At 38.3% G+C, this 12,837-nt stretch overlaps 1 protein-coding gene across 1 annotated transcript in view; it reads right to left on the bottom strand.

Annotated features, from left to right (window-relative positions):
• PDXDC1 (pyridoxal dependent decarboxylase domain containing 1) overlaps nucleotides 1-12,837 on the bottom strand; it is a 76,939-nt gene that overhangs the window by 28,275 nt on the left and 35,827 nt on the right. The window contains exons 6-10 of the mRNA XM_007956474.2: nucleotides 9,543-9,627; nucleotides 8,618-8,666; nucleotides 8,361-8,462; nucleotides 6,593-6,718; nucleotides 3,391-3,441 (exon numbers count right to left, since the gene is read on the bottom strand). Of these exons, the coding sequence (XP_007954665.1) occupies nucleotides 3,391-3,441; nucleotides 6,593-6,718; nucleotides 8,361-8,462; nucleotides 8,618-8,666; nucleotides 9,543-9,627 (413 nt within the window). The remainder of the gene's footprint in view (nucleotides 1-3,390; nucleotides 3,442-6,592; nucleotides 6,719-8,360; nucleotides 8,463-8,617; nucleotides 8,667-9,542; nucleotides 9,628-12,837) is intronic.

The raw sequence follows: 12,837 nt of genomic DNA, 5'->3' as shown, positions 1-12,837 counted from the left end.
ATAAAAAGATGATTAAAAAAGAGAGACTGACTTAAAGAAGAAGTATAAAGAGCATCATGAAATGAAAAGGCAATGAACTAAAAATGTAATAATGGGCTAAAAAGCAGATTAGAGGCAACAGAAAGTTATTAAACTCAAAGAGACATCTGAAAAAACTAACCAGAAGGCAGCAGAGAGATAAAGAGATGGAAAATATCAAAAACACTGATGGAATATAGAGTGACAAAATTCAACGTACAGCTAACTAGAGTTCCAGAAGGTACCCAAACCAAAAAAACCAAACTCACTGCCATCGAGTTGGTTCCGACTCAAAGCGACCCTTCCCTTGGGTTTCTGAGACAGTATAGTTACTGAAGTCAATTGCCCAGTCTTCCTTCCAATGAATAACTGGTGGGTTTGAACTGCCAGCCTTCTGGTTAGGAGTCAAATGCCTTCAGCACTATGCCAACAGAGCTCCCTTCAGAAGGTAAGACTAGAAAAAATTAGGAAGAGGTCATATTTGAAAAATATTGCAGAATTGATTTTAAAATCATGAATCCTTAGGTTAAATAAGTCCCAAACAAGATGGGAGGAGGGGCGGGGAGAATCTCACTTTGATATGGCAAAAGTAGCACAACATCAAAGACAGAGAAAATCTTAATAATCAGTAGAGACGTAAACACAAAACCTTGTAACTGTCCTGTAGGGGCGTTTTGGGGCTTTTGGGTATAATGGTGACAATATAACTGGAAGGCTGTTGGTTGAAATCCATCAGCCACTCCTTGGAAAGAAGATTGGGGAATCTACTTCCGCAGTGATGCCACCTAGGAAACCCAAGGAGGGGTCACTATGAGTCAGATCGACGGCAGTAAGTTAGGTTTGTTTTTCTTTTTTTTGGTGACAATATTAAGACTTCCAACTAACCATGTACTGAAATGGAAATAAACTGCATTAATCTGAACCCTTAACCAACTCAAATATTAGATTTAAACTTAATTGTAATGTACAGATTTGCTGAAGAAATAACCAGAGAACCTGTTTAAATCAGAATCTCTATATCCAATACACCTAAAAGTAGTGACATGACAGACACATACATATCAATATTCAATGGTTCACTACAGTACTATTCACAATAGCCATAAGGTGGAAACAACTGAAATGTCCAACAATTGATGAATAATAAACAAAATGTGGTATACACATTGCTGCTGTTGTTGATATTGGGTTTTGTCAAGTTGATTCTGACTTACAATGATCCCATGTGACAAAGCAGAAATGTCCCATAGGATTGGTGTTTTCTTTTTTTAATTTTACTGTGATTTGGGTGAAAGTTTACAGAGCAAATTCATCTACCATATAGCAGTTCACATAACACTCTGCCTCATGATAGTGACTAATCTTCCACAATGCAACAGTTTTCCTCCCATTTCCTCCCCATAGCAACCTTTTCCCTGTGTCCTTCCCTTCCATGTACTCCTGCCCCCCAAGCTGTCTCCCTGTGCACACACAGCCCTTCTAGTCTCCCATGATTGTTCTCTCCAAGGAGTTTTATCTACCTAATATAAACGTTCAGCTCATACGCCTGTCTTTTGTTTGGCTGGAAGCCACAGGACTGGGTTTGATTCTAAACCTGAAGGGTAGCTAGGGGCCATAGTCGCAAGGATTCTACCACCAGGCTCTATCAGAACAGCAAAACCTGGTCTTTTTTTTTTTTTAAATGATTTTGAGTTTTGTTCCACATTGTTCTCCCACCGTATCCAGGATCTCCTACATAGATCTCCCTCTGGGTGGTTGACAGTGGTGACTGGGCACCATCTAGTTCTTCCAGTCTCATATGGTATAAGCTGAGGATTGCATGGTGTACCAGTCAGGATTAGGGTTTTCTTGGCTGTAATCTTTACTGAAGCAGATCACCAGGTCTTTCTCAAGTGGAGTGGCTGGTAGGTTTGAATTGCTGACCTTTCGGTCACCAGTGAAGTGTTAACCGTTGTGTCCCCAAGGGCTCCCTAGACTACTATTCAACTATAAAGAGGAATAAAGTCCTGATGCATACCACAACAAAGATAAACCTAGAAAACTTATGCTTAGTGAAGTCAGTCAGTCACAAATGGGCCAATACACACACAGTATAAGCAATTACACAGAAAATCATATTTTTAGTGGTTACCAAGGAGGCATTAAGAGGGAGTTTTTCCTTAGGGTGAACTGGATGTCAGTTCCTGATGGTGTAATAATTAAAAAAAAAAAAAAAAAAGAATGATGGCATAATTTGAAGAATGTAATCAGTGCTACAAAGTTAGACAGGCAGAAATCACTGCTGTGTGCAGTTTCATCACAATTTTTAAAAAAATCAGAATCTGACCTAAATATGTTCTGAAATTCCCAAACACATAAAGCAAAGCATGAAAACATTTAAACCTAAACTTCTATCTATTTTTGGTAATTAGCCCTAGTAGGTCCTCATATTTCCTTGCTTTGTTTATTATCCCCAGGAAATAATCTCTGATAAAGTCAATGCAGGAAGATAACAGGGAAGACAAGAATAGGAATGCTTGCTCTTCTCTTCCTTATCCTACTCATGCAAAAGAAAACTGTGATGTCAGAACGTTTTAGGAAGAGTCATGCAAAGCATTCTGAGAGACAAAATTATTTTTCATTTCAAGATGCAGGACATTGTCAAGTCTCTGGGTTGAAAAAGATCAAAAGGACAGCATTTGCCCAGGTATAAAGCACAGAAGGCAGGAATGGATAGGAAAGAAGGATGAATGGAAATGGTAAACAGAGGAAGGAAGTGAGAAAGAGTGCTGTAACACTCTGGGGATTACAATGTCACGAATCAAAATGTGTATGAACTGTGTTGAATGGAAAACCAATTTGCTTTATAAACTTTCACTCAAATCACAATAAAAACTCAAATAAAGTCCTTGGGTAGAAGTCAATGGTGTTAATAAGATCTTTGTACAATTCTAAACTGTTAACAGAATAAAATGCCAAATGGCATATATGAAAAGCACCATCAAATCAAAACCAAACTCACTGCCGTTTAGTCAGATGCAAATCAGAGAGACCCCTCCTTGGGTTTCCGAGGCAATATCACCACGGAAGCAGATGGCCCAACCTTCCTTCCGAGGAGTGGCCGGTGGGTTTGAAACGCCAGCTTCTGGTCAGCAGTCCAATGCCTTAGGCACTAAGCCACTGGGGTTTTAATATTGTATGATACAAATTTCTAGGCTTTGGGTTAACTGTATAGTGAAGTCATGAATACATGTATGATTCTTTTCCAAAGAATATGGTTTTACTGGTGTTGCCATATCTCCACTGAAATACATCAAACCTGGAAAAAATCATTCTAAGTCACTGAAGTTTAAAGTTATTTACTTCAAAAACAGATGAAGTTAGATACTATACCAAGATTTTGATGTAGTTTATTTTCTTCAAATTTTCTTGCAATCGCTGACTCTGCAAATGACAAGAAACAGTTCGTATAATTTCATTAGACTGACACAACAAATTAAGAAGGCATTTTCATGAGGGTCTTTGCAAGTCTCCAAATAAGAATTTCAGGCAGACAAATGCCAATCTTAGCACTTCAACCTTGTAAAAAATCTCCAATTTTTCAGTTAAAAAGTAACATTTAGTGGTTCAAGAAAAGCTTTTTCTAATGAGACACACATGATATCATATTAGCAATGCAAGTAAGTCATTCAAAAACTGTTGAGTGCAAATGTGTGCAAAGCACAGTACTAGATACTTGGTGAGGGGATCAAAGATAAATGAGAAAGCACAGTAGTATGATTAAGAACATGGGTCTAGAGTCAGTCACACCCGGGTTCAAAAACTGGCTCTGCCACTTACCACCTGTAGGACCATGGATAAATTACTTAATCTGCTACTTGATAGCTATAACCTTGGACAAGCTATTTAATCTGTGTTTCAGCTTCCTCAACTATAAAATATATCTACCTTACAGGAATGTTGTGAAGATTAAAAGAGTTGATCTATGTCAAATGCTTAGAAATAGAACCTAAGACATAGGAAGCATTATTCACTGGTGGCTACCATCATCATCAACATCATCATAATCATTTTACTTTCTCAATCCCAGAAAAATCATTAAATCCTCAATATGGGCAGAATAATAGTATCTACCTCATGTGATATGACTGTGAACCAGAAGGCTGGCAGTTCAAACCCACCAGCCGCTCTTCGGAAGGAAGGCTGGGCAATCTACTTCCATAGTGATACTGCCTCGGAAGCTCAAGGAGGAGTTGCTATGAGTTGGGTCTGACTTGACGGCATGTAACACCACCACCACCTCATGTGATTGGGACTCATTAATTCAACAGATGTTTTCTGAGTGTTGTAATTGGACAGATCCTACAGTGTAGTGAACTGCTTAATACGGCCCTTCTAGCCACAGTCCTCCATTTTGTGATACACTGTAAGTCCTAGCCTTTATGCCTCGGTAGGGTGGGATGTATTCTTACTCAAGTCACCACCCTTACTTTCCCTGAGGGTGCATATGTGAATGTTCTGAGAAATTTGCTCTTTCTTGCTTCAGCTCCTGCATTTGTTTCATCACCATCCTGCCCCTGGACTTGAGACAGCAGACAGCCATGTGACCTGCCAGTTTGGGTCTGCCAGCCCCTGCAACCATGGAAGCAAGGCGAATCCACCAGATCTATGCCTGACCCATGGATTTGGGACATGCCTAACTCCCAGCCTCCACTACCACGTGAGCCATTTCCTTGGCAGTGTGTGACTTTTGTGATACGTTACAGTGAAATATGGAATCCTGAGACAGAAGGGAAAGTACTGAGGGGAGGAGGAGGAGTTGATGTTAGGGATGATGGAGTGGTATAGCAGTTTGGAAAAGTTGGACATTTGGGCTTTATTTTTAACCTCTACATCATAGGGACCAGCCTTGTGCTGATTGCTAAATGAAATTATGAGTAGATACTTACGGAAACTACTTCTTAATGTGTTGTTATCAGTGGACCATATATTCCAGTGAAGTTGTGAGGATCAAATGAGATGATGCATGGAAAGTGTTTCACGGTGCACGGCACCAAGTAAATGCTCAATAACTGCTATGCATGTGGATGATGCTGGTGACGGAGATGATGACAAGGAGGAGGGCAAGGAAAAGAAGAACACTGGTTTTTCCTCTCAGGAAACCCATGATCGAGTAGGGGATATTAAGGCATGAATGTACATGGCTACCACATTTTCAAAATTTTCATGCAGTTTAGCATGTGCCTGTTTTTAGCAGTGGTGAAAATGCAACAGGGCATCACTTAATCCTCCTAAGTATTTCAGATCCGCTACAGTTTTTGCTGGAAGGAAAAATGCCAGAACTGCAGTGACCTCAAGGGTTTGGTAACTAATGTGATCATTATTTTCCTGTACTCCATAGGCCAAGGGGAATTGAAAAACTCCTTTGAGGACCTGAACTTTCCCCAAAATGACTAAGTTATTAAGGCAAAATACTTCTTCTTAAGAACCAAACCTCAAGACTAACAGCATACTCAGAAATTTTTTTTAAAAAATGTGGTGCTTTTTTAAACATAATTAGTATAAATCTTAAAATTAGTTTTTAGTGTAAAAATAATACAAGCCAAAGCACTACTGCTAGAGCAATATAAAAATGACTTTTCTTAAAAATATAAGAATGACACTTGAAAAAGAGCCAATTCCCTAAGATTATATTTAAAACAAAGATTATTAAACTTATTTGCATAACTTACTATATGATTCAGCACTATTGTATATTTAAATGTAATAACCCATTAAATCCTCATAATAATCTTTTGTTATATTATTTGTTTTGTATTTTATGTTATATTATTATTCTCATTTTACAGATGAAAAAACATATAAAGAGAAGTGACATCATGCTTTTTAGCTTAAGTAAGGGGTTAGATCTCAAGCTGCATAATGTATTTCTTTGCTTCCTTAACTAAAGAGTAATTATATATGTTTCACAATTGTTGTTGTTATGTGCCATCGAGTCGGTCCTGACTCGTAGTGACCCCTCCTTGGGTTTCTGAGGCAGTATCACTATGGCAACCTTCCTTCTGAGGACCCACCAGCCTTCTGGTTAGCAGTCAAGTGCCTTAGGCACTACCAGAGCTCCTTGTTTGACAATTAGAACACCTCAAATTAATGGAAAAAGGATTACAATTGTCCCTAGACTCCTTGGGAACCCAAGCTAGTTGATCTTAAAAATATATATGCAATCCATAACCAAACCCTAACCCTCATACTCCCTCATGGTCAGGAGTAAGTCAATTACATGGGACATTTAACCCTTTTCTTTCATCTCTCTCCACTCCTTGGCTATCAACTTGTGACTTCTTTTCTCATCCCATAGTGACACTGGTTTTAGTCTCATTTCATCTGGACACAAATCCTGGGAAAACCTCAACAATCTCCCAAATCTTTGAACAAGAAACATAAGACAAGCAGGGCAATTAGTCTGTTTGCTTATTGTACAGTAAATTCAGATAATGGGATAACTGAATGGAAAGTAAATAAATGAAGTATTTTTCTGTGCCTGCTCTTGCCACAGAATAGTAGTGACTCATTTAAATTTCAGGTTTCTACTCACCAGCTGGCAGGCATGTTTTATTCTTTCCACAATCCCATCAAGACCTAAGTACTGCAAAGATAACCACAGCGGAAGAGCACGGAGTTTGTCTGCAGGCTTGTTTGATATAAGACCAGCAACTAAAGTCTGTAAAAAAAACATGGGTTTATTAATCAAAACCACTGAAATTACACAACAGAACTAACCAGTTACCGTTTACTACATACTGAGTACATGACAAATATATAGTCACTTCATTTGCCTTTCTTTGATCATCCAATAATTTATAAAAGAAGAATTCTAGGCAACTTAGCTCAGAGACCTTGCTTTCTCAAAAGGCTCATAGCTAAGAAGAAAGCCAGGATAAGACTCTAGATCAGTCAAATCCTAAAGCTGAAGCTCTTAACCACTCAAGAGGCAGCCCCTTCTAAGGCTGCTCTGAGTATCCTCAAATACCTAGCCATTATCAGCTGAGCAAAATATTAAAGTCTGGTCCTGTCTATCACTAACCAAAGGAGTTCTGGGGGTACAGTGGTTAAGGCATTTAGCTGCCAACCAAAACACTGGTGGTTTGAACCCACCAGCTCCTCTGAGGGAAAATGATAAGGCAGTCTGCTTCTGCAAGATTTATTATAGTCCTGGAAATCCTATGGGGCAGTTTTACTCAGTGCTATAGGGTTGCTATGAGTCAGAATTGACTCAATGGCAGTGGGTTTTGGTTGAATTACTAACCAATATATTATCAGGAACATTATGACTTAAAAAAAAAAATACGATGTTACAATCTTTTGGACAACACAGAGCAGGAGCCTTAAAAATCCTCTGACTTCCAGGAAGTTATTTGAAGGAAAGAATTTGAAATTAGAAAGATGTTCACTGTCCCATTAATTCAATTAACAAAAATTTGAAAATATCCTCAAAGATCAAAAATGGAGGATAATTTTAAATACTGTGGTACTTAAGTAACAGGCTTTCATGAAAAATTCTTCATATGAAACAAGTCTATAAGGCTGACAGCCCGTATAAGCCACAGCCCATATGAGCCACAGCCTCATGTGCTCTGAGACCAGAAGATCTAAATGGTGCCTGACTACTTCCACTGATCATTCTGACTGGGGTCTCAATAGATGGTCGCAAAAAGAATTGGAGAAAAATGTAGAACAAACTCATATTTTCAAAAAAGGTCAGACTAACTGGACCAGTTGAGACCAGAGAACTCCTTGAGACTATCACTCTGAGACACTCTTTAAACCTTGAACCAAAATTATCCTGAGATCATTTTTTTAGCAAAATAGCAGAATGGCACATAAAATAAAGGATATTATCCATAAGAACTGTGTTCTACTAAAAAACCATCTGAATGAGACCAAAAGATCAACATTACTCTAAAGAAAGGTGAGAAGATAAGGGAGTAGAGAAACTAGAGTACTAGAAATGGAACAACCAGAATACAAGTAAAGAGAATGCTGACATATTATTAAAAATATAACTAATGTCATCCAGCAGTTTGTGTGGAAACTGTCAAACAGGAACCTAATTTGCTATGTATACTTCAACCAAATACACAAAATATTACTTTAAAAAAATCTTCATACACATGGAAAAGTATGAAGAGAATAAACAGATAAAACATATAGTATGATTTTGCTTATCTTAAAAAGTTTTTGAAAAAGACTAAAAGGAACCATTAAAAAAAATAATAAAGAAAATTTTCACTTTTCCCCTAACTTTTCTCCATTTTCCCTCCAAATTCAGTATTGATTATTAGCCTGGGTGAGAGCAAGCTTACCAAGGCAGGATCATCATGCTTGTACAGCGTAACTGCAGGAACAGCTGGTAAACCCAGCCATGGGCCAGGAGTCAATGTCATGCTGTCACATTTGGTTGCTGCCTACCAAAAGGAGAACAATGCTTTATCAAATCATGAGAGAGAATACACTTAACTGAACACCTCCTCCCTTCATAAAAACAGTAAAAAGCCATCAGGGACTGTGAAGTCTAAATTCCTTCTTACAAATCCCAACACTGAGTAAATCAACAACATACCAGCACTGATGAGGAGACATAACCTAGAGCCAATGTTGCCAGATTCACACTAGAAGAAAAAACACTAGTCTAAGAATTAATTATTCATGAAGGATTTACTTAAAAAGAAAAGAAGGCTGTGCTGTTATAAACTGACATTTAGATGTCTTTCACTTGTGTTATTAGTTTTTATAACAGCAACATAAAATGTGGTTTATACAAATTTCAGGAAAACCTTGAATATCCATTTTAATCAAAATGTGTTTCAGGGAATGTCTTCTACTTATTTTGTGTAATGGGTGTACCATTTTACATCTTTACAGTTTTTTTTAATTCATATATTCTTTTCCAGAGGGATAAAATAAAAACCTACTTTATATGATGTGGCAGATATGGGATATTATGAGCTATCCTGCATCTTCTTCTCACTTTTCTCTTAATGGTGTCAACTGCCTTCTGGGACACCACTCCAATCTCCTCTATCAGATCATGAGTCTTGGGTGGAGGAGACAACACCACCTGTTCCAGAGGTGGGAAAATAACCTCAACTACATTTCTCTGGCTACAGTGATTGTTCAGTATGAGACCTGCTGGGACTTCAGGCCCACTGAACATGAATCTGGAAAGAAAACTGGAGCTGCTACAGCTACTTTATATCATAGGAAGAAAGACTACCTATAAACTGAACCAAGTGATGGAGAGTGATAGAGAAGGAGAGGGAAAGACAGAGGTACTGACTGAATCCTAGTTTATGTTGTGCCTACAGCCAATCCCATATTGGTCTTTTTAGTTATGTGAGCCAATAAAGTCTCCTTTTGCTTAAACCAATTTATTATTATTATTATTTGCAACCAAAGAACACTCAGTGATAAATGTTACTACAAAAGGAGAGCCTAGATGCCCATCTAGCACACTCAACACGGAGCCAATCTCACTATCTACTTACCCTTCCACATGAAGCCACATGCCATACTGCTCACAGATTTCCTTCAAATGCCCAATCTTATCTGTGTGCCCTACTGCGGCAGTTCCTAAAGAAAGAAAACAAACAAAATAGGTATGTCAGGATAACAGCGTCTATATTCATCATTCTCCTATGTAATAACTTATTACACCCTTATTTTATTGACATTTTCTTTTTGGAATAATTTAAAATCAGTTCTTGCCAGTTAACCATGTAAGTGTGTATCCTCTGTTATATATAGATCAAGATTTTCATTTGTGTTATTTAAATCCTGTATTTAAATACTCTTTGGGCAATCTACTTCTGTAGTGATACTGCCTCAGCAACCCAAGGAGGGGTCACTATGAGTCGGGGCTGACTCAATGGCACATAACAACAACAACAACAACATATTTAATATATTTATTTTCTATCTACTTGTTATGTTGATTGAGATAGTCTCCCACCAAGATTGTAGATTTGTCAATTTATACTTGTATTTTATCCCATTTTTAGTTTCCTTTTATACATTTCAATTATGTTCATAATCACTCATAACTGTTATTTCTCTTTATAGATTATACTTTTCGTTATCATGAAGTCTATTTTATCTCATACTACAGTACATTCTTTTTGTTAGCATTTACCAAAGATATCCTTTTTCATCCTTTTGTTTTTCTTGTCATTTTCTGGGTTTTTATTTAGGTGCATCCCAGCAACAGATTTTGCTGGGCAGATCTTCTCTTAAAAGACAGGGCATAAGTATAAGTGTTCTGAATTTCCAGTTGGCAGGATCCCAACTAATGCGATTTCAAACCCTCACCAACTACCTCAACAAATACAGGAAAGTAGCTCTATTATCAAAGTTTATGCTGAAAGCCAGGGCTGAACACTTTTTGTCCTTCACACATTAAGTCTATCCCAAATTAGAAAAAAAAAAAAATTAACTGACACTTTTAGCTGAAACAAGATTATATGCCAATGTGTATGTTGTCTCACATGACCCCTCTTTCAAAATACAAAGCACAATGCTGTGCTTTAGTGACTGGGGTACTCAGATTCCATGATATAGTTTATGGTAATATCTGCTAACCCCTAGGATGGGTTTGTCACTATAGGGATTGTGATGCCATCCCACTGGTAGGTTAATCAGTCACATCCAAAGTACAGCCTCTCAGTCTATCAACCCTTCAAATATGGTTAAATTTACGTTTCCTTCTAAACTTGCAGTATGGTAAGTCAGGCAGGTAGTGGTGGTTTTCCTGCTGGCAATAAGTTGAGTATTTGGGTGTGTGCTTTTTTTTTAAGAAAAATAAATCAGCTTTATTCAGGTATAATTTGTAACACAATAAAATCCACTCTTTACATCCATTATGCTGAGTGAAATTTGTTGTTGTTGCTATGTGCCGTCAATTCAGACCCGACTCAGCGACCCCTCCTTGGGCTTCCAAGGCAGCATCACTATGGAAGCAGGTTGCCCAACCTTCCTTTCGAGGAGCAGCTGGTGGATTTGAACTGCCATCCTTCTGGTTAGCAGTCAAGTACCTTAGGCACTATGCTACCAGAAATTAGTCAATCACAAAAGGATAATCATTGTACAAGATCACTACTTTAAAAGATTAAGCAAAGGTTTATATACAGAAAGAATTGTTCTTTGAAGGTTTCCAGGGTGGGAGAGGAAGGAACGGAGAACCACCAACCAGAGGGTTGTTGCTGTTATGTGTCATGGAGTCGGACCTGACTCATAGTAACCCCTCCTTGGGTTTCCGAGGCAGTATCACTACAGAAGTAGATTGCCCAACCTTCCTTCCCAGGAGTGGTTGGTGGGTTTGAACCATCAGCCTTTTGGTTAGCAGTCAAGTGCCTTTCACACTATGCTACCAGAGCAAGACACATATTAACCTGAATGAAGGGAAAAGGGAATAAAGAGGGGAACAGCACAAAATGATCAAGGTAGTGGAAGAGATGGGGTGAGCACAAGAGTTAAAGGCAACAAAGGTGAATATTATTACATACACAAGCCTGTAATAATCGTAATAATAATTTAGGAATGGATGTACAGATAGACACTCAAACTGAACAGAAAGGTAAATGGAACTACACCCATGAACACATATATAGGTTTGACAAAGGCTATCTCTACCTATATATTTACATAGGCTGCAAATATATCCATGAATGTAGAAGAACATACAGGGGACAAAGTTATGAAAATGTCTTAGTCATAACCAAACAACTTGAGGGCATGAGTCGCTGGATATGGAGGCTAAGGACCACACTCTGGGAGAAAGCTAAGGTCAACTGGCTTAACATATGCCCACAAAGACAATGTTCTACACCTTACATTGGTCAGTAGCGCCTGGGGTCTTAAAGGCTTGTAAGCGGCCATCTAAGGTTCAACTACTGGTCTCTCCCCATCCAGAACAAAGAAGAGTGAAGAAAATTAAAGATACAGGAAACAATTAATTCAAAGGACTAATGGAGCAAGTGAGCCCATACTCCATGACCCTGGGACCACACCTAGATGGTCCCTGGCTACCACCACTGACCATTCTGAAGGGGATCACAAAAAGAGGTCCCCATTAGGGTTGGGGGAAATTTTGGACCGGACTTCAAACTTCTTAAAAAAGACCAGGCTTACTGGTTTGATGAAGACTAGTGGAACCCCTGAGACTATGAACCTTACTCAGACATCTTTCAAGCTAAGAACAGAACTGAACCCCCTGTAGCTCAACAACAGACAGACCTATAAGGTGAACAATAATATAGGATAGCATGTACTCAGTATAACACTCAAGCATATGAGATCAAGAGGACAGTATTTGCCCAGTGACACAGCTAGGAAGGTGGGAGGGTATGGGAAAGAAGAATGAAGAGAAAGGTGGGCACAGGGAAGAAGTGGGAAGAATGCTGTTACACTGTTAGGATTGTAGTAAATGTCACAAAACAGAATGTGTATGAACTGATGAATGAAAAACTAATTTGCTCTGTAAACTTTCACCCAAATCACAATTAAAAAAAAAAAATCCACTCCTTAAGTGTATGATTTGACAAATGTATGCAGTCATGCAACCATCAACACAATCAAGATATAAAATATTTCCAACATGCCTCATACTCCACTGCAGTCACTCTCCTCCTCACTCCTCACTAGCCTCAGGCAACACTGATCTGGTTTCTGTCACTGTAGTTTTGCCTTTTCTAGAATTTCATATAAATGAAACCATATAGTAATGTTTTGTGCCTGGCTTTTTTCACTTAACACTTCTAAAATTCATCCATGTTGGTATGTATAGAG

The sequence above is a fragment of the Orycteropus afer genome, unplaced genomic scaffold (genome assembly GCF_000298275.1).
Source record: "Orycteropus afer afer isolate SDZICR_OR568_19922 unplaced genomic scaffold, OryAfe1.0 scaffold00623, whole genome shotgun sequence".
NCBI classification, from domain to species: domain Eukaryota; kingdom Metazoa; phylum Chordata; class Mammalia; order Tubulidentata; family Orycteropodidae; genus Orycteropus; species Orycteropus afer.
This window is presented reverse-complemented; position numbering and strand designations above follow the sequence as displayed.